Source organism: Salvelinus fontinalis, chromosome 22 (genome assembly GCF_029448725.1).
Source record: "Salvelinus fontinalis isolate EN_2023a chromosome 22, ASM2944872v1, whole genome shotgun sequence".
In the NCBI taxonomy this organism is placed as follows: domain Eukaryota; kingdom Metazoa; phylum Chordata; class Actinopteri; order Salmoniformes; family Salmonidae; genus Salvelinus; species Salvelinus fontinalis.
In genome coordinates, this window is record NC_074686.1 from 12734482 (window position 1) to 12762269 (window position 27788).

At 42.9% G+C, this 27788-nt stretch overlaps 1 protein-coding gene across 2 annotated transcripts; it reads left to right on the forward strand.

Annotated features, from left to right (window-relative positions):
* On the forward strand, positions 1 to 27788 carry LOC129819849 (zinc finger protein 516-like). 2 transcript variants are annotated; one of them, XM_055876477.1, is made up of 5 exons: positions 1 to 176; positions 14404 to 16118; positions 17951 to 19330; positions 23430 to 23494; positions 24177 to 27788. In XM_055876477.1, exons 2-5 carry the CDS (start codon positions 14588 to 14590, stop codon positions 24225 to 24227), a joined length of 3027 nt encoding a protein of 1008 aa, XP_055732452.1. In that variant the 5' UTR covers positions 1 to 176; positions 14404 to 14587; the 3' UTR covers positions 24228 to 27788. The 2 variants fall into 2 exon arrangements, with proteins under 2 accessions (XP_055732452.1, XP_055732453.1); XM_055876478.1 differs by lacking the exon at positions 1 to 176 and adding an exon at positions 289 to 804.

Here is a 27788-nt window from a genome sequence, read left to right on the forward strand (position 1 = left end):
TTAGGCTGCGTGAGTCAGGGTAGCTAGCCTACTTTATTACACATCCAAAACAGAGATAACGTAACTATCAGCCACTGTGTAGGTGGCGTCACGCAGACATCTTCACTTTGAAGTATGCCATCGATGCACAGTCATCTACTCTGCCCTTAGGTTTTAATAAAATCAACATCGTACAGGTAAGAAGAGAACGATTATAGGCTAACATTACCTACATTTACAAGCGTTTTTATAAATGGTGATGGGTTCGTGGGTTATTTTATATAATTATTTGTTTATTTATTGGCGGTGGATGTCCGTGTAGAGGCAGTGTGGAGGGATTATTTCAACAGCGCATTCCATTGAAGAAATTAGATCAAATCTAGCCTAATTTTGTCATAAAATGTTTTTATACCTAGGCTACAGAAACTACGGTCTGGTGGAAGCTTAGGGCGGAGCTTAGCTCCTACTTTTTTTGTTTTGATGCGTTTTTGTCTTGAAGCCTATTGCTTGTAACTGTTAAGTCTGTCGAGTACTAAGCCGATTCTGTTTCAAGGGTAGCGAGTCGAAACGGGACATGGAGACCATGATTAAACGACCCGACTAAAATGTTGCACTTCGGACATATTGAGCGCAAAAAGAAATCACGCCAGGAATTCATCTGGGAGCAGTAGGCTATAAACATATAATTGGAGGATTAACCCCGCTAATATAATTGGACAACTTTTAACGGATGTAGGCTACTGTCATCGTGTTTTTGTTTTTTATTCTAGTGTGTTAGGCTACTGGAGGACAGAACCAATTCGTTTAGCCCTTGATTGTAGTCAGGTAAGGGACTTTTTTAACTTCAAAGATGGAAACAGACTCAAGTGATATTAGGTTATGCAACGAAAGTCCATATGCAAATATTTGCCATTGTTTTAATTATTGTTTTTCATGGTGTCCCCAAAACGGTTGAGCACAAGTGCATTGTTCTGAAGAGGGGATAAACCGTCCTTCAATGGTTAATTAATTCACAGTGCACAACACTTGATGTTCAACAGGCAGTTTGGAAGGTTCTATAATATCTAGATCTATAATGTGTTTTGAAGACGACTTGATTAGAGACAGCGTTTCATGTTTGACTTGACACCACAAGATAACGAAAACAGGCTAGGCCTACTCTGCTGTCACACAATTGCTTATCCTTTTCACATATATTTCTGCCTCTTTACATTCATAAGGCAGACTATTGGTGCTATCATTGTCAGTGCACATACACAAACTTGTGTTTATGAATGGCCCTAACAAGAGACAAGGCGCCTATTGTACAAGATCAGCAGCAGATTACTAGAATTCCTTTTCTCTCCACTCGCTCAATGGCTTCTCAGTCTACTCCATCTGGACTGCCTAAAAACCCACACTGGCAACTTTAATATTTGAACGTCTTTGTCATTCTTCAACTGTTGCTGCTGTTTAACATTCTCACCACAGTATGTTGGAGACCTATAACGAAGATATGCACAGTTTGGCTAAAGACAGTTAGACCATCTCCATATTGAGTTGTATTTCTGTATTGCAGGTAGGTATCCACACAGCAGGCTGTAGAATGGTCAGCCAGGGCCAGAGACACTAAAACACCACTTTCAAATCGAAGTCGTGCGACTAGGGAGAATTTACAAAATCTTTGGTCACCCAAGTAACAATGGCTTGGATGACTTGCCTCCTGGATAGCCCTGCACTTTGAAAGAAAGCATAACAATGTAGGCCTGATGCAGTGGACATAAAGCTTGACAAAATAGTATGTGGCATATAGTAATCGAATGATTAGAGGTCTGTAAAAGTAATGATGTGTGTATATAGATAGAGAAACATGCCTGTAGATGGATCTGGATGGTTGAAAGACTGTCTGTCTTGTCTATCTCCAGGCCATCAGACTGTTAAACAGTCACCACACGCCGGCCTCCGCCCAGTACCCTGCCCTGAACATAGTCACTGTTACTAGCTGACTACCACCCTGTACTCTACCCTGCACCTTAGAGACTGATGCACTATGTACATAGTCATTGAACACGGGACACTTTAGTAATGTTTACGTACCGTTTTACCCACTTCATCTGTATATCCTGTATTCTAGTCAAAGCTAATCCTATATTAGTATATATTAATTATATATTAATCCTATATACTACTGCTGTACACACCTTTTCTATTCATATATTGTCTATAATGTCTATATACACCATGTATGTATGTGTGTATTTACATTTTTGGGATTTGTGTGTATAGTTAGGTATTGCTGCACTGTTGGAGCTAGAAACAAGTATTTCGCTGTACCTGCAATATTGGCAAAATATGTGTACGTGACCAATAACATTTCATTTGATTTGACAGACATAAAAACAGACAGATATTTTTTTGTGCAGACAGACAGATATTGTAGGTAGACAGGCAGACGGATACATAGGAGCTACAGATAGATGGATGGGTAGATAATTATTGAAATAACCCCCCCCCCCCCCATACACACACACCATCCCCCCGCGTGTGGCCAACATGTGGGGAGGTAATCCGCTGCTATTAGGGTAATCTTCTCAGCATGGCGATCAATCGGGAGTATGCTCAGCAACTATCAGGCAAGCAGAGTATTGCCGTCCACAACAAAATTAGGGGCAAGGAAAAATGATTTAATCATACAGATTAAGTGGGAGAGACATGGCGGCGGGGGTGGAGACATGGCGGAGGGAGGTTGTGTGTTGAGATTGTTCAGTGATAGGGTTTATCTTGAAAGAGTTGTTTTGAAATCACGTGGATAGGTAGGATCTTGAAATCATTGCAGTCGTGTATTATTACCATGATGGGGGTATTCATGACGCTTAGTGCTGCGGTCAATGTAAGGTACAGGACAACCTGCTTAAAAAAAAGATAACCTCATATAATCAATAGCCTAATAGTAATGGTTAACCCCCATCTAAGTCATTGTTATTATGCTGAATAGAAGTAGGATCCAATCTACAGCATTGTAGAAATTTACTGCACTTTACTGTAAGGGCAGTTTTCTGAATAACCTACCTCCCGTATCAGGCACAGGGTACCGTAGTGGCATCATTAGTAGTATGCAAATTCTCTGCTGTGCCACTGTGGACCACTAACTGAAAAACACCATTCATAGTCAAGAATGACAGTTTAGCTTAACATCGTTGACATGTTTCAAACTCAAACTGTGAGTGTGCTTTTGCTTAAAGTTCTTTGTGCAATAATGTGTGTAAAGGCTGTTGAGAAAATAAGAGGGGTTTTGGTATGTGTAAGTAGAAGTGTGTTTATTTTCATTTTTTACATGCTAATGACAGTGGGCAGTCAACATATACTGTAGGTGTGTGTGTGGAGAGAGCTCACTTGCGGCAGCTGTGTTTAGAACACACATGCTGGTGTCTGGTGAAGACCTTGGCTCTGGTCAGTTGGCAATGCCACAACTGAGAGCAATGTGGGCAGGGGACTTTGTTCTGGCATGGTGTGTTTTTTATTTGTTTGTGTGTGCTTGTGCATCCGTTAGTGTGTATGTGCATCAGAGAGATTTTGCTGAAGGTGCATCTTCTCTTTGGATGTTGGTACACAGAAGGATCGACTATCTAACCATAGAGGCTGTTCATGTGACTGTCTTGGCAGCATTCAGGATGCTTACAGTTCCTGTTTTTGGCTTTCTAATTTTGGGATCATTTGAGCATTACCATGCTTCAAATGAAGTCCTGGTATAGAGCTTTCAATCAGGTTAAACAAATAAACAGATGGGTTTGAACAAAATGTATATACAGTACACAATGGCACTTAAGGGCAAATATTAGGCATCTTTAATTTAAAAATATCACTAAGATCTCCCACTTTATACAGATGGGGAACATGTTGCCTGATTAGTGAATGGATATAGGTGCCAACATTTGTTCTTCTACTTGTTATTCTGCAAATTAGGCCTAGTCAGTTAAGATAACTATATTGGGAGGTGTCATGTAGTTTTAAGCAATTTATTATTCACATGGTTTCATGCAAGTGGTTGCATTGTTACTTTTTAAATCTGCAAATTGCCTTGTGCTGCTGCTAATACCAGGGGTGGGAAAACTACAGCCTATGGCTTTTTTTGTGGTAAATTATTATTTTGGGTAAAAAAAAACACTCCAGGCCACACTTGAACGTCTACAACTAGATAGAAAGCATGTAGAAATTATAATGGAACAATATAGTTCCAAAATAACTGCCCCTTTTCTGCCCCTCATTGATTTTGCCAAAAAAATCGGTCCCCCAAAAAATCTGTGCAGCCCTCTGTTTAATTTCAAAATCCCGATGTGGCCCTCGAGCCAAAAGTTTGCCCACCCCTGACCTATACGGTACATTGTAGAGACTTTTGGGGCTCTATCCAATCTGTATTGCTGAAGCGTTGCAGATTGCGCGATAGAAATGAAAGGTCATTTCTGATTGAGCCTCCGCTAACGCTGGAACGTTGCCTTTACATTTCAATCACACTGTAATGCTGCGCTTCCGCAATACACATTGAAAAAAGCCCTTTGTCACGAGGGCCGTTATTGTAGCTACACTTCATACGATGGAGTTAATATCCATATCTCTGACTTAATATAGCATTTAATGTATTATTCATCCATTGCAAATGTGATTACAAACCATTCAGTTGAGTTGGTTATGTTGTTTGGGTTGAAAACTGACTTTGCGTTTACACAAACAAACTCCATCACCCCATTGATTCACAGTCTGCTATAAAACTAGACTTGAATAAAACTGATGTCCTCTGGAGTTGCTGAGCAACCCCTTTTTTTTTTTTTGTCCCATTTGAAATCAAGCTTATGTCACCTTTTCATATCTGAGTTCCTGCCTATTCTGTGTCAGTGCTTCATTCTTTTCTGTGTCTGATCATGCCTCCTTATGGTTGACGTTCAAATAGCTGCATTACAGTTATGCGGACTTTCCAGCCATTCAATGATGACATTAATTGATCGATATAATACCAAGGGAAGTCAATAAAGGAGTAAGATCGTGAGTTTACTCATTAAGGCCTGGAGTTGTGCAGCTCCAATCTGTAGTGTTTCCCATTTGAGTGGTAATGTTCTCTTGGTCTGTCTGACTGTGGGTAGATACAAACTAACCAAGAATGATCAGCTGGGAAAACTCATACTCCCATGGTTCTCCTCTCTCCTCCCACTATTGCTGTAGTATTGACCCCTTTGATTAATTGTCTTACGACAGGTGGCGTTACTTCTACGCAACGCTCGTCCCTCAACCGACCTGTCTTGTAGGACATGGAACTCATACTAACATTTTTGTATTCCCGAGCAACCGCCATTCAAAAATTATATATTTTTTCCTAATTTGAGATATTACTGCACTCTCGCGTGACTCTCCATGAAATAACCAGAATAACTAGCTATATTATTGCAAACGTTGTGACAGTGATTTAATAGTTTGCAATTAAATAAAAACAAAGCGGAGCTATCTCCTGCAAAAGTTATGTACAAGGACGTCAGTGGCCAGTGCAGTGACTTACTTGATCAGCGGCTTAGCTATCTATTGTAGCTAGCTTACTGACATATTTAGCTAGCTAGCTCTACATAAAAACCTTGCTTAACTTTTTTAAATTACCATGAAGTTGTAGACATCCAGGCCCAAATTTAAGAGGGGCAGTTATCAGAAATCAGTCTGTTTCTCAGCAATCGCTAACGTTACGTTGTATCGTTGAGTCAGCTGAGCACAGCAGCTTCATGAAAACTCATAGTGTAAGCATTAGTACCACTACAGTATATTGCTAGCTAGCTTTTTTTTGAAAGATTCAATATTGTGTATGGAGCACTAAATAGGTAGCTAGTTGGTTAGCAACATTGTTTCAGTGACTGGCAAAACTAGCAAGCTAATGTTGGACACATTTATGATAGCTTTCATGCCCATAGTCAAACTTATGAAATACCATTGAAGTACAATAATCCTTAGCTACATGTAAAACTGGGTGACTTTCTCCCCCCAAAACATCAACATTATTTACATATTCATTGTTTTAGCTTACATTAACTGTTTTGAGGGGGAAATGGAGATCAGCAGACAATGTTACCTACTGTAAGTAACATTTTCAGATCTTATATAGCACATTGTAGCCAAACTACTTTTGATCTATCCCATTACTCTTTGTGAGATACGAGACATATCACTGCAGGCGGAATCGTTGAGTTATCTGATGTAAGACTATGCCCTTAGATTCTTATTTTCAGAATCACCATCCATTACAGCCAAAATATAACATTTTCAATGAGAAGACTTGAAACCAACTGAAGCCATATTCTCTGAGGTAGGGGAGGGAAACATATTGAAGGGGGGGGACCCTGCCTTGTCTGTATTTCAATATACAGATGTAAAATTGTAATTTGATCATCCTGTTGCAGGAGAACTTTCCTGCATGTCAGGACATGTAAAACTTGTAGTGTATTTGAGGTTTACAAAGGCTTTTGAAGTTTGTAACTTCCACTTTGAAATTTCAGACTTGATTCTCAACCCCTACAAAAATGTCCATGAATTCTAATCCACATAATTCGAATGTCTTATTGCTGCAGAATTATTTTCCTGCTGTAGTAAACTGGCTCAAATTAAGATCTCACATCTGTAGGGAAAACACTGGTAATTTGTCCAGATGGGAGATGAGGAGGCGAGGCAGTCCCAGATCCCTTCTGTTCAGTCCTCTGAGACAGGGAGAAGAAGACAAGATTGGATGGGTGTCCAGTTACCTATACTATAGTCTTCCAATGAGGCGGTGTTGGAAAAGATGCTGCGCCACCTCAGGAAACCTGATCCCGATGCAGCCAGCTGTAATTAAATGCACACAGGAAATGAGGACCTATTGGATACCACTTCATTAGAATGGTCCCCCACAAATTATGTGTAAATGCTCAAACTGTCAACAAACTACATTTTAAGCTCCAATATGAAACTTTTTTGGGAGACCCAACCAAATTCACATAGACAGATCTATAACGCACATTTCTTTCTCGTTGAAAGCAAGTCTAAGAAGCTGTAGATCTATTCTATGTGCACTATTTTTATGCTTCGTGTTCTTAAATTTTGCATCTTTTACTTTCGGTTTTATACACTAGCTGAAAATACAGTATTTTTGGTTATTGAACATGTATTTCACAGTGGTTTAGATGGTACAATGATTCTCTACATTGCTTGTTTTCTCATATTAACTGAAATTAGGCTAACTATAATAATTTTAGCATCCATGAAATGGTGGAGGGTGTTCTGCATATTGCAACTTTAAAAATGCAAGGAGGATCAAGGCACTCTCTGATTAAAATGTGTTTATTTGTATGGCATGTTGAAAGGAACAAGGATTAAAGACTGACACGTTTCGTCAGCATGGCCTTCATCAGGGCAGCATGGCCTTCATCACAGATGTACTTTGCACTCAATGGCCAAAGAGCACATTCTATTTACAAAAATAACTATTATTGTGTACCCTAGCAGTGATCCCATTCCTTCTTTTTTCTACAAACTATCGGTTTTATTTAGTGACTGCAAATGATTTAATAATGCTGTTTTTAACAAGTAATTAGGCCTAACTATTGACCAACTACTGTTTGTTGTGAAAGGTGGTGATATATTATATTTTGGAATGGAGGTTTTGTCTGTAAAAATGTTTCATATACGGCATTTTATCATATTTGAAAAACTCCCGTCCTACATATCGACAATAGGATTGAATGATTTAGTTTATATCAAGTAGAATTCACATTTGTTGACAACTCAATCCAATGCTAAACAAAATTGGTTGTTAATCTGTTGTCTTTGTGGGTAGTTACTTCCTGGATAAAGCTACATAAGAGTGATAGCTTAGCCTACACAGCCTTAGGCTATATGTTTTACCAGCTTTAGACTGCGTGCCTTTCCTTTCATAATTATGTAAGCTTTCCTTACTCTTTACTCTTACCATGACAGAGATGCATCTGAAAACGTTGTGCATATTGCCAGGCTATACGATACTAGGATTATCCCTATGTTTAGCACCATTTCAGCGTCAATTTCCACCAATTTCACCTACAATTTGATCAATCAGGAAATTGGCAATTATACTCTTATAAGTATACAATTAGCAAATTTACTCTCATTGTAATATCTGTATAGTATTCTACAAAACATTAACCTGCCAGGCTGCCACTAATTAAATGTGATAGATGTGCTGTCTGCGAAATTTGATGAACTTGGATGAGATGGATCAAATGTGTTGGCCATATCACTTTAGATATTCTCATGTTGGTATTCGACCCTTGTAGCATTTCAAATGATTATATTCACTATGTTTGACAGAGAAACAGATAGAGGGTTGGATGGAGAGAGAGGGAGTCTGAGCTGACCTTACCATGATAATCTAATCCCTGTCGAGAGTGCTTTTTTTAGAGAGCAAGTTAATGCCACCAGATTATACTCCAGTGTCTCCCACACCGACCAATCGAGGCTGTAGAGATGGAGAGGTCTGTGCTGCACTGTCAGGCCCACCAGGAAAATACAGGAAACACCGCCTTATACACAACATTCTGGAATTGCTCAAAATCTGGCTTTAAACTCATCTAGGGGAGCTATATGTGTGTGTGTGCTTGTGTGTCTTTGTGCATTTGCGTGCATTTTCTTCATTCCCTCAATCTCCATGCCCAAGATCCCTCCCTGGTTTACCTCCAGCACATTTCAGTGGTGTAGCAGGCCTGGAATGTTAAAAGGCAGCTCATTGAGCAGCTCATCACATGCTATCAAGAGTAATCCCTGTGTATTTGTTGTGTAACCGGGTGGCGAGTTGAACGCACACACACACACACACACACACACACACACACACACACGCAGCATAACCACACCAGCTGCTGGTTGCTTTAAGGGCCAGACATGCTGTGTGTTTGTACTAGTGCACATTTTGCACCTCTTATGCCATAATGTTAAAACAAAGAAGGAACATGAGACTTCATCATGTATTTTACTCTTATTTTAACAATTACTTGAACCTTTTTGCTTTTCTGAGGGATATAGACTAGATCTTTTTGTTGATTTGGGAAGCGTCTACAGTGTTTCACTGTAGAATTAGGTTATAGTTGCAATGGCGACAAGACATTCTTCCTCATTTCTGTTTAGCTTATAGAGATAGTGTTTATAGATGTCAATCACTCACATTGTGTGGACCACATCTATTAACAGTGTTTCTTACCCAGACATGCAGTTTCTTGTTTTCACACAATATTTGACACGTCTACTCAGTGGGCTGTGTTTCTGACACGTCTATGACACAGTGTTTCTGACACGTCTATGACACAGTGTTTCTGACACGTCTATGACACAGCGTTTCTGACACGTCTATGACACAGCGTTTCTAACACGTCTATGACACTGTGTTTCTGACACGTCTATGACACTGTGTTTCTGACACGTCTATGACACAGTGTTTCTGACACGTCTATGACACAGTGTTTCTGACACGTCTATGACACAGTGTTTCTGACACGTCTATGACACAGTGTTTCTGACACGTCTATGACACAGTGTTTCTGACACGTCTATGACACAGTGTTTCTGACACGTCTATGACACAGTGGGCCTCCAGCACGTGGATTAGGCAGACAGTGTAGAGAGTGTTAGTCGGTGTGGCGGAGCTGCCGCGCGGCCCTGTAAACAATGCATCGTTTAAAAGGCCTCTACACTGACCTCACCACGACAGACGGCTGTCATCCTCGTCGCCTCTCACACCTCTGTCTGTCTCTTTTTAGCTGGACATTGGAGCGGACCCTCTGTGGCCAAAATAAGGACACTTTGGGACCAAAGAGCATCCCTTTGTGATCAAAGTGGAGGCGTCCCCCTGCCTATCCCAGTTGCTCAATTTATTATTGTTCTCGTTGTATTTTATGTTGTCTTGTCTCTTGTTTTGTATGCTGTCTTATGTATTTTTTTAAATCTTCCACCTACAAAATAATCAAGGTGAATCACTGGGATATTTTCACCTAATCCCTAATTGACCCATAGTCTTTATGCATCTGAATTAATTGGATAGTTGTAAGCAATATCATAATAGCTGCACCTTGCCCTTTGCTAAACTCACAGGAATTGTGTACTCCAATCATTACAGATCTAGGAGGGAGTAGGGGCTAGAGGTTGATTTGGGATTGGGCAAGACACAAATTTGGATCACTGACAGAAGCACAATGTATAGCATAACATTAGCATAAGGACTGTCATGCTAGCACTAGTGGCTATGTTGGCACAGCTTGCAGTTGGTTGAGAGAGCATATGTGGGTGACTTAATCATCACACACAGACAACACACTCACATACTCAGACACAGGTTCACTGGAGCGTGCACGCATAGCCGCACACATGCATTCACATACTGTCTCTCTCTTTCTCTCACGCACCACACACTCTCTCACACAAACACAGGCTCTTAGCTCAGCACCAGAGACCTGGCCATGGGGAGTTTATGCTGAGCTGGTTTGGACGTCAGGCTGAATAAATGTGAGAACAGCTGACTGGACATGGCTATTCATCTGCCAAAGAAAAGAGAGAGGGACTGTACAGAAAAAGTCAGCTCATAGCAACATGCTTGGCTATCTGCTCCTGTGTGTATCATCCATCGACGTGTCCATCACACTTCCACTATTTTGAAGTCAATGTTACATCTCTGTTTTCATTGACTGTGTTATCTAGCCAAGCTAAAAGCCTATATCAGGGCTCTCCAACCCTGTTCCTGGAGAGCTATGCTCCTGTTGGTTTTCGCTACAACCCCAGTTGTAACTAACCTGATTCAGTTTATCAATCAGCTAATTATTAGAATCAGTTGCGCTAGATTAGGGTTGGAGTGAAAACCGACAGGATGGTAGCTCTCTGGGAACAGGGTTGGAAACCCCTGGCCTATATTATGTATTGCCTTCCTTTATGTAGATCATCTGAGAAAACACTGCCCCTCTCATCTTCAATAGAGCTTACCCTCTTTGTAAGGTTCATCATAGAGCTAATACATCTTTAAAGGCACACTCTTAAATTTGTTTTGAATTGGAAATATTGCAGATTATACCTTTTTTATTTCAAATCGCCTCTTTTTGCTCTTTTGTTTCTATTGCTATGATGTCTAATGCACAAATCAATGATCATTCAAGATCATGGTCTTCTCTATTAGGCCCATTTCTGTTTAGTTTGGACTTTTGAAGAACACAGAGATTCATACGAACAGAGACATAATAAAGGATCAGCCAGAGGTTAGAGAGGTCGGAACACACAACACACTGTCAGACGCCTTCTCACTGCACTAAATGACACAGCATGTGTTTAAACCCGCTCATAGAAAGACTCTTTTTGGTTTGTTTTTGTGTGTGTTTTCAATTCAGGAAAGTTTGTTGTCCACGGACAACAGAATTATGTTGAGACTCAGATTTTTAACTTTAAAATGTATGTCAATCAAAAACCAATGATTGCAAATTTCAACAAAACGTACAACTCTATGCACAAGGGCTACTAAATTTTACGAAAACACATTTACTTGAACAGTACAGATGCAAAAGTTTGGTAACAGAATGCCAGCACAAACAGTCATTCTGTTACCAAACTTTGCATCTGCACTGTTCTTCAAGTAAATGTGTTTTTTCAAAATGTTCCGTGGAAATTGTTAAGTCTGACCATGGAATTGCTCATGTCTGTCAAACATTTTGTGAGAGTTAATAAAAAGACGGTGTTGCTGCCTATTAGGATAGTTAAGGTTGCTATATGGCATTTTAAGACCCCAAACCTAACAATGACCTAGTTGGTGCCTAGTTGGAAACACTTCATACCCTCCAAAAAACTTTACCGTGGTGACTCATTTAGTCTGCTTGTAAGACACACACACACACAGGCCTGATGGCCCTCCACTACCATCTGTTGCCTCCTTTCGCTCTGACATCATCCCACCATCCCCCATTGTGTTAACCCATCATCACCCGGCCCGGTCGTCAACTTAACCCCTTCATTTCCACTAACCACCCCCTTCCCTGTCTCCCCCCCATACAGAGCCACTGTGCCACTCGGTCTGTACGCTAATCCCTCAGCGTCTGCCCTCTTAACACCTGCCACCACACTCGTCTAACTCAACTCCCATTCTGGAGCCCATGCCAGTTTCTTGGCTGTTTTGCTGGAAGAGCACACACAGTGAAAAGCCCATAGCAGAACGCACACACAGACATGCTGAGACGCGCGCGCACACACACGGCTCAGAGTGGCCTGAGACGGGACAGATAGGTCTCTTTTGTCCCCCCCCCCCCACCCCCCCCCCCCGCCCCGCCACTGCTCTCTCACCCCTAGACATCTTTTGCAGGCCCCATTGCCCAACAATGGCCACTGTAGGACCCCCTGGTAATGGTTGGAGGGCGAGACGTGACGAAATGTGACAGTTCTGGTGCAGCTGACACAATGGTGTTTCTTTCCCGCGGCTGCCTGTACTGCGTTGGCTATAAGAGAGCCTGGGCACTTTGCACACTGTTATAGTTTTTGAGAAGGAAGGCACCATCTTCAGCAGTGGTCTGGGAAACCACCCCCCTGCCGCCAATTACTTGGCCATAAAGGATGTGTGTATATCATCCACAAAAATTAAAAACACAACTTGGAACAGATGCCCCTTCACAAAGATAAATCTTTATCTTAGACGTAAATAATACTTTTTAATTTTTTTATTCTGAAGTTGTTTGATATAGGAACAGCTCGCATTTTATTTTACTTTAGGGTATCTATAGTGCTGGAGGAGTTGACTATGAAAATATGTATCATATTTTTCTCTTAACTATACTGATGCCACCTGCCCCATTCTTATAATTATTTTATCTGTGCGTTTCTCAGTGTCTCTTGTACGAGTGAGGTTAACTACTGTTTGTTTATGACATTACATTTCCCTTCATATTAATAACCACTCGATGTGACCTTGGCGTTCACTGTTAGTATTGTGAGTGTGTGTGTCTGTCTGCACGTGTGTGACTGTCTCAGCCTGTTTGTTTGTCTGTGAGATAAATAAATGTAGTTTGTTGATAATGGTGTATTGATGGGGTTTGGAGTGGACTGGCCCTGAGGCCTCATTTTGACTGGTCAGGACTGAATGCACCTCTTCATGCTTCAGTCCACACATGCAATTAAGGCATGGGGAACAGAGGACACTCACACGCACACACATACACACTTTCAGTATAAGCTTCCTTTAAGGACAACCATCAATCATCCTGTTGTGGACAATAGCCATTCAAAAGTAAGTGTGATGCAAATTCTCTCCCTCTCCTCTCTTTCTAACACACGCAATTACATTTATAAAACTTAAATACGCACAGACGTAACACTCTCTTACGTTGTGACAGTGAAACATACCCTTTCAAAAACCGACTATATGTGGAAATTATGATTGTTAGTAATAGTAGTCCCATGTAAACTCTTTACACTTGGGCCCAGTGCGAGAAGCTCTTTCAATTGAATGCAAACTTAAGGTGTGGTTGAGATCATTTTAAATATACCAGGGAATGGGATGTGTATTTTCTAATTATTAGCAACCATCATTGTATAGAGGCTTGTTCTTCAGACAAAGTTGTTGATGCTCTTTTTATGGTCATAGCGTTGTTTTGTTGTTGATGACTGCAGCATGATAGCATTTCCCCTCTGTTTGACCTCCTGGGGACTGTCAAATCAAATTTTATTTGTCACATGTGCCGAATACAACCTTATAGTGAAATGCATACTTACAAGCCCTTAACCAACAATGCGATTTTTAAGAAAAATATGTGTTAAGTATGAAATTAAAGTGAAATTAAAGTAACAAATAATTAAAGAGCAGCAGGTACCGGTACATAGTCAATGTGTGGGGCCACAGGTTAGTCGGGGTAATTGAGGTAGTATGTACATGTAGGTAGAGTTAAAGTGACTATGCATAGATAATAAACAGAGAGTAGCAGCAGCTTAAAAGGGGGGGGGGGGGGGGGGGCAATGCAAATAGTCTGGATAGCCATTTGATTGGCTGTTCAGAAGTCTTATGGCTTGGGGGTAGAAGCTGTTTAGAAGCCATTTGGACTTAGATGCTCTGGTACCACTTGCCGTGCGGTAGCAGAGAGAACAGTCCATGACTGACAATTTTTAGGGCCTTCTTTTGACACCGCCTGGTATAGAGGTCCTGGATGGCAGGAAGCTTGGCCCAAGTGATGTACTGGGTGCCTTGTAGTCGGAGGCCGAGCAGTTGCCATACCAGGCAGTGATGCAACCAGTCAGTGTTCTCTCTGTCCCTGTCTGTGCCTGTCTGCCTCTGTCTGTTTCTGGGTTGAATATATAGCCTACCAGATGTCAGTTATTGTATTAGTTGCGTGGTTATAATAAAACCTATTATTAGATTTATAATATGGCCTAACAGTTTTTTTTCTTGTCTTTTAGGTGTATTTAATGAGAATCTCTCCAGTCTTAATGATTGCTAAAGAAAATCCCTCCAACAACATAAGTAAAGCAACATCTACAGACCTATCCCTCATCACAATCACTATGAGAACCTTATGACTTTGGAGCGCACGGGTCAGTTTTCTTCATCAGGGATCAACAGACACTTGAGCTGCCACAGCCCATGGAGGTAGTGTCGAAGCAGGAGCGGGCGGACCAAAGCAAGGCCGACGCTTTCAAGAGTGACCAGGAGGGGGACAATGCGACAGCCTCTGGCCACACCTGCGGCCTCTGCGGACGGAGCTTCCCTCTCCTTAGTTCGCTGTCCCAGCACATGCGCAGGCACACTGGAGAGAAGCCGTACAAGTGTCCTTACTGCGAACACCGGGCGGCCCAGAAGGGCAGCCTGAAAGTCCACATCCGCAGCCACAAGCTGGGCCTGTTCAGCCGAAGCCTGGGCAAGAAAGAAGAAGAGGGCAAGAAAAGAGAGGGGGAGGTGGAGGATGTGGAGCAAGGACAAACACAGAGAGAACCCCAGAAACTGGTTAGTCCCGACAACAACCTTGCCAAAGGCACCTCGGCCAAGAAGCACAAAGTCAATGGCAAGACAAAAAAGAAAAGCTCCAAGAAGAAAAATGATGACGTAGTCATCCAGGATGGCGGCAAGGAGGACAAGTCACAAACCACGGCTGAGGGCAACTCATTTCCGGGAGGGACCAACTGGGTAGACGAAGGGGACGAGGAGGCCAGTGCTGGCTCCTTCCCCTGCGGGTCTTGCAGCCAAGTCTTCCCCCAGGCCCTGCTCCTCAAGGCCCACATGAAGAAGCATCGCGGCTCCCTAGACCATGGCTGCCGCATCTGCGGCCGGCGCTTCCGCCAGGCCTGGTTCCTCCAGAGCCACATGCGGATTCATCGGGCCAAAAGCCAGCTGCGGAGTGGGGGTGGAGACAGCGGCGAGTCCCCAACCACCCTCAACGGGATCCCTCGAGAGCCGGCGTCCCTGGTGAACGATGACTGTCTCTACGAGCTGTGTGCCGGCTGCGGCAACTTCTTTTACGACCGCAAGACCCTCCGGCTGCACGAGAGGGTCCACAAGCAGAGCCATACCCCCAACAAGCCGCTGCAGCAAGACCCCGACAACGGCTCGTCATCACCCGCCGCCAAGAGTCGCTTCCTGGAATGCCTTAACCTCAGGGCAGCTGGGGCTGGAGATGCAGCTATGGAGGGGAGTCTTGGTAGACGGATCCCCGAGCTGGACCCGGTATGCAGTTACCAGGCCTGGCAGTTGGTCACGCGGGGGCATGTGGTTGAGGTGATAGATAAAAGTCTAGGCTGGGAGGAGAGGCTGGCGGATGCCGACGTTGCGTTTGACCAGGAGAAGGGCGAGTTTGTGCCGCTGAAACAGGAGAAGCGGAAGAGGCAGCTGGACTCCTCCCAAAGCAAGAAGAAGAAAGGAGCTCAGGATGTTGTCATTAATGGTGGCAGCGGTGGGATCTCCCACCAGCAGGGTGACAGTAGAAATAGCCGCACCTTGTTGAATGGGCTCAGCCCAGAGACATTTGGAATATTGCAGAAAAAGGTGAAATATGGTCATCAATCCAGCAAGCAAGCCACCAAATCAAACTCTTCCAGTCAGCCCAGCACACCAAGACAAGAAAATTCTCTGTCTGCCTCTTCCATAAAGAGGAATAATATCAGGGACCCAACCTATGAAGGTAAGACAAAACCACACTATCACCTAGATTAGCAACAATAATTCGATTTTTGTGAAATTACATGACAAAAGGCATCTTGGTTGTATTCACACTTAAAATCCTGATTCTGAAAAAAAGTATTCCTCAAAAGGAGCATTTTTCTTGCCACCCAAGTGGTGCAGCAGTCTAAGGCACTGCATCACTCAGTGCTAGAGGCGTCACTACAGATTGTCTGGGTTAGGGGAGGGTTTGGCTGGCTGGGATGTCTTTGTCCCATCGTGCTCTCGCGACTCCTTGTGGCGGGCATGGCGCATGCACGCTGACTTCGGTCGCCAGCTGTAAGGTGTTTCCTCCAACACATTGGTGCGTCTGGCTTCCGGGTCAAGAAGCAGTACGGCTTGGCGGGGTCATGTTTCAGAGGACGCATGACTCTTGACCTTCGCCTCTCCCGAGTCTGTACGGGAGTTGCGGCGATGGGACAATACTGTAACTACCAATTGGATATCACAAAAAAGTGAAAAAACAGGACAATATCTATTACTCTCACAGCAATAATAATGAAATAATCCCCCCCAAAATGTAGACATTACAATATTTCACTGGTCATCCCCAAAGCCAACACATTTGGCCGCCTTTCCTTCCAGTTCTCTGCTGCCAATGACTGGAACGAATTGCAAAAATCACTGAAGCTGGAGACTTATATCTCCCTCTCCAACTTTAAGCATCAGCTGTCAGAGCAGCTTACCGATCACTGTACCTGTACACAGCCCATCTGTAAATAGCACACCCAACTACCTCATCACCATATTGTTATTTATTTTTGCTCTTTTGCACCCCAGTATGTCTACTTGCACATCATCATCTGCACATCTATCACTCCAGTGTTAACGCTAAATTATAATTATTTTGCCTCTATAGCCTATTTATTGCCTTACCTCCCTAATCTTATTACATTTGCACACACTATACATAGACCTTTTCTATTGTGTTATTGACTGTACGTTTGTTTATCCCATGTGTAACTGTTTTGTTTTTGTCGCACTGCTATGCTTTATCTTGGCCAGGTCGCAGTTGTAAATGAGAACTTGTTCTCAACTGGCCTACCTGGTTATATAAAATAAAACATGCTTACATGGAAAATATGCCCATACCGAGTAATAGTCCCATACCGAGCAATAGAGCAATAGACTATTTGTAATAGTCTTGTAATGTTTGAAATTACACTCATGTCATTGACAAGCAAAATGTGATGGATATATTTATTATTCTGTAGCACTTTTCTGACATTTTGAAGTAGTATGGAAGTGGATGTCTTAGTTCTGTTTTCCAGTTAAATGCTGGTGTTCAGTTGTCACGGAGCAGTGCTCATACAGGTCAAATGGCTGTTCAACAGTTGCCTTTAGGGTGCCACTGCAAATGATATGGCTTTATGGCGCCATCGTGTGGCATGGATTGCCCATTCCACCCTTCATCCTACAAAAAGGAATATGAAAGGCCCTTACATCTGGTACTGTGAGGCATAAACCTTTCTGTACTGTTCATATAGCTTGACATTTGTTTGAATGTTTTCTGGAATATACTTAAGGGTTCATGAAGGCTTCATTCAACGGTAAAAGTGAAGTTGGACGTGAACGCGGTTGAATTTAGCATGTATTGAAAATAGTTGAGTTGTTAGGGTGAATGACTAAAAAAGGACTGATGAAAAGTAGCATTACAATGTCCTCCTCTCTCATCCACATGTTTCTAAAATCATGTTACCGCTTATTAAATCTTCACACCTTGCTGAAGCTCATTTTCTTAAAATGTCTGTTTTTCAATGTGAGCTTAGTCGACCTGTACTTTGCTATCCACAGATACCAAGCCATACTTCTGTGAGCACTGTGACTTCCACACCAGCGACCCCTCTTCTCTCACGTTCCACATGCACAAGCTGCACAAGCACATCAGGGATGCACGTCATCACATACTGGAAGCTGTTATGGAAGAACCGAGCCACGGCACTCCCAAAGTCTCAGGTTACATGGAATATCTCCGGCTGAAGAGCACATTGCTCAGCCAGCCCTACTGGAATCCTCCTGGCCAGGAGAGGGCGGCATCGAGCAGGCAGTCTGAAAAGTCGAGGAGCCTAAAGGTCAAAGGGCAATCATCTCAGGATGCTATCATCAATGCCAGCCTACTCAACCTGTCTGCCCCGCCCGAGGGCCAGCAGCAGGATAGTGGTGCGAACCCTGTGGCAGCGCTGTCTGAGGGTAAGCTAGTCAGACACCAGTGTCCGTTCTGCACCCACACCACTCATTACCTGGAGGTGCTGTGGATCCACCAGCGTGTGGCCCACAGGGTGGATAGTGGCAGCTCCCTGGCCCCCAAGTGGGCCCCCTACGTCACCTGTTTCAAGGGCTCCAAGGCTGCTGGACGACGCACGGGGCCCCCACCTTTCCTGGAAGGAAAAGACTGCCCAGTGCTCCCAGTGCCCCGGTCCCAGCGCACCAAAGCCCCAGGTTCCACTGCCATGCAACCTTCAGGTGGAGGCACCAAGAGGCCAAAGACCCACACAAGCACTACAACTACTACTCTCCAGTCCAACACCAGCCAGGCCATGGTGTCAGGGTCGCGTACAAGGTCACCCCCTGGTGGTGGGAAGTCGCTCCTAGCTCAAAAGAAGAAGTTGTCAAGTCTCCCAAACCATACGGGGGTGGTGGCAAATAAGAGTGCCCGATCTAAAACAGAAGCCCACCCTAAAGTTCCTGCCGCCACCGCCACTGCCACCTCAACCAGCATCCGAGGCTTCTCCCAGCATTCGACAAGCAGATCCAAATCTGGAAGCCATCATCGGGAGGCTGCTGAGGGAAGCCTGCTTCCGCAAGAGGGCCTCGGCTTTATTCTCGCCAGGAACCATGGCAGGGCCGACCACACATCCCATCTTACCCCAGACAGAACTTACCTACACCCCCAGCCCCGTCCACAACCACACAGCCATCCACAGGATCCCCCTGCAGCCCTGAAAGGTCAAGACCTTTGGTCAGTCACAAACATGTTTGGGGCGCAGGGCAGCAGTGGGCACCTGGCACCCACCACTGTCTTCGTCCACGGGAAGAGGGAGTCAACTGTTGGGGATAGCAGAGACACCCCAATGGACATGGACATCCTGGGTCTGTTGAAGAACTACAACCCCCACGACTTGGCAGCTCTCTACCAGCACTGGGGCTTTGTAGATCCCAGGCTTGACCAACAAGGTAAGGGGGATTGAGTTGGGTAATGTAGTCCTTTTCTTTTCTTCTTTTACCATTATTTAACTAGGCAAGTCAGTTAAGAACAAATTCTTATTTACAATGACAGCACAGTGGGTTAAATGCCTTGTTCAGGGGCAGAACAACAGATTTTTACCTTGTCAGCTTAGGGATCTGATCTAGAAACCTTTCCGTTACTGGCCATACGCTCTAACCACTAGGCTACCTGCGGCCCCAATGCCATTAATGACAATGGCATTGATTTTCAATTTTTTTAATTGTTCACCACAACCCTACATAATTCAGCATGTAGAGGAAGAGAAAGATACAATCACAAGACTGACCATGTACTCTACACTGTACACTAAGGTCACTTTGAGAGTAGCAGATCTAACCTGCAGCTTGTCGTCGTAGATACCATCATCATCCTCTTCAGCCCTTTGAGTCACATGTAATAACGTGACCTTTTGTAGTATGAGGTTTTCATTTTATTTGTCCTCCGCCTTTTCTGTTTTTCTACGAGTGTTTTGGCATGAATGCTAATAGCTTGGGGGAAACATGTTTACCAAGGCCAATAGAAGGACAGTGCATGTTTCTGCCAGTGATAGTACCAGTCAAGGAATAGGTCTCTCTGTCTGCTGTCGACTTGTGTGTGTGTGTGTGTGTGTGTGTGTGACACACAGTGGACAGGGATGACGGCTCATAATAATGGCTGGAACAGAGTATTTTGGCTGGAATAGAGTGAATAGAATGGTATCAAACACATGCATGTGTTTAAAAGCATTACATTCACTCCATTCCAGCCATTATTATGAGCCGTCTTCCCCTCAGCAGTATCCGCTGGTGTACCAGTATGTGCATGCATGGATCACAGTGACACAGATGGGCAGTGGGCACCCAGTACTGTGTGACAAGGATAAGGGTGTGTGTGTCTGAGAGAGAGAAAGGGAGAATGAAAGAGGTGGCATCGAGACTACACACACACAGTAAATTCCACTCCCAGAACATCAGAGACCTGACACAATTGGGGTGACAGCAGGAGAAAGAGCAGTGAGCAAGTACATGGAAAGAGAGGGAGAAACAACAAGGAGCGAAAGATTGACCTAGTGAGAGGGATATGCAGACATAGAGAGAGGAAAAGAGCGAGAGGAGTACATCTGACATGTGACACGGCCAAAGGCACATCAGAGGCCGGGCAGTTTAATTTGCAGTAATATATGCGTTACTTCCCAGGCAGCCAGGGGCTGTGTCAGGGCTGTCAGATGTGGTACGAAAGTTGTCATCCACTGCCCTGAATGAAGCCCACCCCTCTCCCATCTTAATGGCACATCGGAAGTACTAATGAGCCCAATACTCTGTGGCTTAGGTGTTCTAGCGGTTAGCGTCACTGCCTGTGTCTGCATGGGTTCAAATCTAACCCACAGCTCTTTGACACTCTCCTATTCTTTACACGCTATCACTTTGACTATATTCTGTTCAATAAAAAATCTGAAAGAAAAACCCAATGAGCTAACTAGTTAGCTACTGTTTCTGCATAATATGTGCCTGCTGCACAGTGCCGGTGAGTAAAAAGATTGGATAAGTTAAAATTGCATGAGATCAACAATTTATCAATGGAACAGGTTAGCTACCTATCCAACACTGCAATTAGAGATAGCTGGCTAGCTAACGTTAGCATACTTTAGCAGGTCAGCTGCAATGGTAGATAGCTAGCTAGCATATACTCCATGAACAAAGCAAACTATCTAGCTAGAAAAATAGAGGGAAGAGAGTGGTGTTAATGATTTTAGAAAACTGTTACAAAACGGAGTATGTTCATTAGATAATCCAGCTGGTCCGGTGGTGGTCGGCATTGTTTCCTATGCATTCTTGTGTTCAGACTTCTGATGGTAACAACTCAGAATTGGATTGGTGCAAGCAGAGGCTGAATGGATTGGTGCAAGCACAGATTTGCACGCACACAAACACATACGCACACACATGAAAAAAACATAAGTGTGTGTTGTGCCTGTGAATGCCAGTCTGCCCGTGTGTCTGCTTTTGTCCTTGGATGGCAGTCCCTCAACTTTGAACAAACACATTTGCCTGTGACACTGACCTGTGAAAATGTTTATACATAATTCATCAGATGTCAGTTATGGGGATGTACAGTAATTGGTGTGTGTGCATGCTAATGAGATGCCTGACCACCAGTACAGTGACCATTGGTCCTCTAGCTCAGTTGGTAGAGCATGGTGATTGCAAAGCCAGGATAGTGGGTTTGATTCCCTGGACTCCCTGGATATGTAAAATGTATGCACTTATAACTGACTACGTTGCTTTTGATAAAAGTGTCTGCTAAATGGCATATTATTTATATATGGTTATAGTTATAAGTGTATACATTTTACATATGTGTGCTCCAGTTAATCAAACCCATTATCCTGGCTTTGCAAGCACCATGCTCTACCAACTGAGCTACAGAAGAAAATACAAATATATAGATATATATACACATGCACACAGTACCAGTCAAAAGTTTGGAAAAACCTCCTCATTCAAGAGTTTTTTAAAACTATTTTCTACATTGTAGAATAATAGTGAAAACTATGAAATAACACATATGGAATCATGTAGTAACAAAAAGTGTTTAACAAATCAAAATATATTTTAGATTTTAGTTTCTTAAAAGTAGCCACGCTTTGCCTTTTATGACAGCTTTGCACACTCTTGGCATTCTCTCAACCAGCTTAACCTAGAATTCTTTTCAAACAGTCTTGAAGGAGTTCCCACATATGCTGAGCACTTGTTGGATGCTTTTCCTTCACTCTGCGGTCCAACTCATCCCAAACCATCTCAATTGGTTTGAGGTCGGGTGATTGTGGAGGCCAGGTCATCTGATGCAGCACTCCATCACTCTCCTTCTTGGTCAAGTAGCCCTTGCACAGCCTGGTGTGTTGGGTCATTGTCCTGTTGAAGCACAAATTATAGTCTCACTAAGCACAAACCAGATGGGATCGCATATCGCTGCAGAATACTGTGGTAGCCATGCTGGTTAAGTGTGCCTTGAATTCTACATAAATCACTGATAGTGTCACGAACCAAGCACCCCCACAAAATCACACCTCCTCCTCCATGCTTCACGTGGGAACCCAACATGTGGAGATCATCCATTCACCTACTCTGCGTCTCACAAAGACACAGAGGTTACAACCAAAAATCAAAAATTTGGACTCATCAGACCAAAGGACAGTTTTCCACAGGTCTAATGTCCATTGCTCGTGTTTCTTGGCCCAAGCAAGTCTCTTCTTCTTACAGCATTGTACCAGAACTTCAGTTTCTTTGCAATTTCTCGCATGGAATAGCCTTAATTTCTCAGAACAAGAATAAACTGACGAGTTTCAGAAGAAAGGTCTTTGTTTCTGTCCATTTTGAGCCTGTAATCGAACCCACAAGTGCTGATGCTCCAGATACTCAACTAGTCTAAAGAAGGACGGTTTTATTGCTTCTTTAATCAGCACAGAAGTTTTCAGCAGTGAAAGGGGTTTCTAATGATCAATTAGCCTTTTTTAAATGATAAACTTGGATTTGTTAACACAACGTGCCATTTCAACATAGGAGGGATGGTTGCTGATAATGGGCCTCCGTACGCCTATGTAGATATTCCATTAAAGAAATCTGTCGTTTCCAGCTACAATAGTCATTTACAACATTAGTAATGTCTACACTGTATTTCGGATCAATTTGATGTTATTTTAATTGACTGAAAATTAGCTTTTCTTTCAAAAACAAGGCCATTTCTAAGTGACCCCAAACTTTTGAACAGTTGTGTGTGTCTGTCTGTGTGTGTGTATTTTATTTATTTATTTATATATATATATATATATATATATATATCCCACAAATCAATTGAAGACCAAAACTAGAACAAGCAGAAAAGCCATCGCTTTTTCCCGCTTGTCACGCCAAGGCAATATTACCCTGAAATCTAAACGGAATATTGCCCTAAAAATACAACAGATACCTTACCTTACTGTGATATTATTAGGTTCAGTTTTTTTCTTGTAACTCTTCGTTGTGAAGGTCTTGGGATTCTAAAGTGTTGCTCTGTCTCTTGTTTCTACAGCGATGCTGCAGTACAATGGACATTTTGGAAATGAAGTCCATTCCTCCACGGAGACCTCCAAACAAGTATGCTACTTTCCATGTTTGGGTTTTGTTTTGCTCGAAATAGAATCCGTCGCCTTACTGTGTGCCCTTCAATGTATATCTCCCTCTGCATTCCCCCTATCCTGTCAATAACAAAATACTAAAGGTATTTAGACCTTTAAAATAATCCCTCGTCACTCCTTTCTGCTCCCAGCTCTGAGAATCCAAAAGAGAAATCTGTGTTTGAAACACTAAAGGCAGTGATACTTGAGCGTCTGTGTCAGACTGCTGTCTCCCTCTTTCTCTGTTTGGTACGAGGAGCTGACAGGGAAACAAAAACTAAAAAAGCCTTGACATCCCCCTTGGGGTAAACAGTTGTGCGTCTCCATATGGCATGTCAACATCCTGCCAATCATGACCACACGCAGGCCCTCCTGGACTCTCTCTACCTACCTGTCTGTTGTTCTCCTCTTATTTTCTTCCACTTCTGTTGCCTTTGTAATGTGTGAGACGTGAGGACACACTGACACACACTGAAAGATTAACTCACACACACTCACACAAACTGACATTTTTGCACAATCAGAAACACACTTTCAGACACAAGTATACTTGCACACACACAAATACACTCATAGAAAGACAACTGACACTCAGCAACACAAACGTGCTTGTAGGATCTGTGATCTGACTCCATTTTGCCCCTTGTCTCTGTCCTCTACAGGTGAGCGGCCGCTCCTCTGCTTCCACAACCTCTCTTAGGAAGGGGACATGAAAACTCTGCATGCCACATGCCCTGAAAACTCGACTTCCCAAAATGCACTGTTGCAAGATGAGAAGCCTGCAGTCCCTCACAGGAACTAAGCCATGACTACAGGAGAACAGTGGCTCTTCACTTGAGGGGCCCAATTGTCTCAAGGGACACTCTTTGTCTACAACTAACTAACCCTCCCGGACTGATAAAGCTACCATTACATGTGGACGTGACAGAGTGGAAATTCTTCCCCAACTGGGGTGTGAACTCACAACCCTGTACACTGTAACTCAACATACTCAAGAAGCACCGTCAATACCTCGGACACAGAAAGGACAAGGCATTTCAGCATCCAGTGGCAGAACTTCTCAGGAATGCAGTAGCGATGCACTTAACCATCTGCTACATCACACACTGGGCTTAGATGTTTATGAGGTGACAGTATACTGACCTGGAGAAGGTGTAGTTGTTTAACTCATGGTGATTGAGTTCAGGCTGGGTTAGTGATAACTGATTCTAAATCAGTTGTTAAAGGGCAGAAAACCAGGATCCCCCAGGGTGTTTTATGTAACCTTTAATGCAAACCATTTAAATCCATGTCAGAGCAAAAAGACAAGCAAAGACTGAAACTTTCATATTATATCCCTCCAGAGAATTGATAGAACATTTTGAAGTAATCGGATTGGTATGTGTGTTTACTGTGAATGTGTGTTAGTGTTTTAGTCATCTGTTTATTTTAGCTTTTGACACTTTTTTTTGTGTTATTTGGAAACTGTTTGGATTGGTCAGGTCAGCCAGCTCACACAAGCAACGTTACCATCCACCTTGAAAGCTGGAATCTTTAATAGTAAAACGGCCATGTCCATTTGTGATATTACAACAAACTAATTACTGCAAACAACAAACACATTTTTTCTCTCGGACATCATCGCGATGGAACAGCAGCATATATTCATTATTCATTCTTGTTTTACCTTGATGCATGACGCTCCCCACCTCTGCTTCGTCCAACAAACAAAATCAATAACAATGGCCATGGGGTGGACAGTGGCATGGTTTACCCCACTAAGGAGTTTCTCCCATCTTTAAGCAACAATAATGAGGCAGCTGTTTGTGACTTACCATCCATCTCCAGCCATGTTTACATGAACAACAACTATGCTGACTCTTCTGACCAGGGATGTAGTGGAGGGTAAACACACAAAATGCTGGCAAGTAGCCTCGAGCTTGGAGCGTTGGGCCAGTAACCGAAAGGAATACGAATACTGGAGCCAACAATGTGTCGGGTGTGCCCTTGAGCAAGGCACTTAACCCTAATTGCTCCAGGGGCACTGTACAACGGCAACCCTGATCGTGACCCAACTCCCTGCAAGTGACTTGAGGAGTTGGGATATGCAAAAAAAAGAATCCATTATAAACTTGTGTAAGCACCCCCCCAAATTATGATTTACGCAGCTTTTAATTTGTGAAATGACTTTTACCCACTTATTATTGCGTTCCCAGCGTAGATCAATGCTCAGAACGCTTATTTTCTTGTTATGAGTTCTTCTCCCACCTGCTTCTTTTAGCGAAGCTAAACTCTGCCCTCTCACGAATAGCAGCACAGACCGAGGGCCAGTGAAATAAACTACTCCAGAGGCAAGTGGATTTAAAGGGCTCTGGCTAGTGTTAGCCAGCTAGCTAGCTGGATGAGGAAAGAAGCTAATGTTAAATGGCTCTTGACCACAGCAGGGGCAAAATATAGGCTACTAAGTTCTCATCATAAATTTGCTTTACAGAGAGTACTAGTAAAGATGTTTATAACTAACCCAAGATATACCAGAGCCTGTAGTTCCCAATGGGAGCAAATTAATCATAGTGGGCATAATAAGTAAGGAGGTGGGCAGAGCCAAGCACAAGTTAGTTTGATCCTACTGGCGCGTTCTAGCATTTATTTGCATATGTCCATTAGGGAACACCTACTCTGAAGTTCGCGTGTGCAATAACTAAATTTGCCCTTGCCCTCCTACTAAATAACACAACTTTGGGAAAGGGTAAAGTCTACAAAACGCAGTAGACTCTGTTACAGATTCTAGTTTTGGAAACAAAAAACTGTATGGAAATCAAATGTTTAATCAATTATTTATTTTTGCGGAATGTCGGCCAAAATCCATCTCGCTCTATCTTCTTCCACTGCCGGCAACTGGGCTTCCTCTCATCACCATATTTGGTATTTAGTGAGTGGAAATGCCAACCGGATGCTTTACATTTATACATCAGGTGAAATATCTGGCTCATTGTTCTATCTGTGGGACCAGTCAGACAGACAGTGGTGTGGCAGACAGTGGTGAGGCTGCGGCAGGCTGCAAAGCATGCAGGAGGAGGCACAGAGAGAGCGGAAGCAAGCAGAGAGCGAGAGGTTAGTACAGTGGTTCCCAAACTTGGGGTCGGGTCACCCTGTGGGGTCCCCTGAGAATCTGTATTCATCTTATTATACAAATTAAGAACGTACAAAATAAGATATTTCAATATCTCCCCATATCCTACCTTCCCTAAAGGCCTACATTAAAATGCAAACAATACAGATGTAAAAATGTAACACGTCTTCCTTTATTTCGTTAGTCTTATCTTGATCGCCCACTGGTCTCCATAATTTACCCACCCTTTGTTTTACCACTATATCACTGGTGCTGACCATGTATGTTCTGTCGCGTTAAGTCTTTATATCCACTCAAGTGGATATCCCAACATTGAAAGACTGGCTTCCATTGCTAGGGACCACTGACCATGTGGAACATTTCAAACATTGTGTTTCTCACACCTCAGAAAGTTTTCTTCTGTTGAGGTAAGTCCACGTCCCAGGCTATCTGATCCAGACGGAATGGAAAATGAATCCAAAAACAAATGCATGGAAAAGAAAAGCACTATGTAACTTACAGATTTGCAGTGCTTCATGCGTATAGCTGGATCTACACAACCAATGGTGTTGTGGACTTGAACAGAAGGCCGCTTTTGAGGTCTGAGAACAGAAAATGTCCCTTTAGAAGGTAGATGTGCAGTTTGACTCCATGAAAATGACTACTCTTCAATTAGGAGGATTGTGGGTCAGTCTTGGATTGTCTGTTTCGAAAAACACTGTTCTTTAGTTCCTTTTTGCTGTGTTTTTTGTGTTTTTCTGGATCACTGGATATCTGTCTAAGAAATGGCTTCTGCAGTTTTTTTCAAGTTATTTTAGCTGCGCACAAGGAAAGAAAGCCATCCATGTTAAAAAGTACCAATCTGATGATATTACTACGTTATTTATTGAATATTATATGATAGTTATCCACCTTGATCGATTGTCGTATGTTAAAAACATTTTTTTTAAAGGTTTTATGAATTGAAGTCAAAATGATATAGATTGTAACACGATAGACGTTTGTAATAAGAAAAGGTTGGGGCTTAGATGGACATGTGTTAATCAGAACGCTTCATGATGATTTGCGATGTTCACTCAGTGCTCAGATATTCTGTGACTTTTAGGACTTTAGATGATGAGGCTGTATTTTAAAAGTATTTATATTGCATAATACCTGTTAGTACAAATAAAAATTGATATATTTA

Coding starts and splice junctions, on each gene's coding strand:
- LOC129819849 (XM_055876477.1), top strand. CDS start 14,588: ATGGAGGTAGTGTCGAAGCAGGAGCGGGCGGACCAAAGCAAGGCCGAC. Junction 16,119..17,950: donor CAGGGACCCAACCTATGAAG/GTAAGACAAAAC, acceptor TGCTATCCACAG/ATACCAAGCCATACTTCTGT. Junction 19,331..23,429: donor TCCCAGGCTTGACCAACAAG/GTAAGGGGGATT, acceptor TTGTTTCTACAG/CGATGCTGCAGTACAATGGA.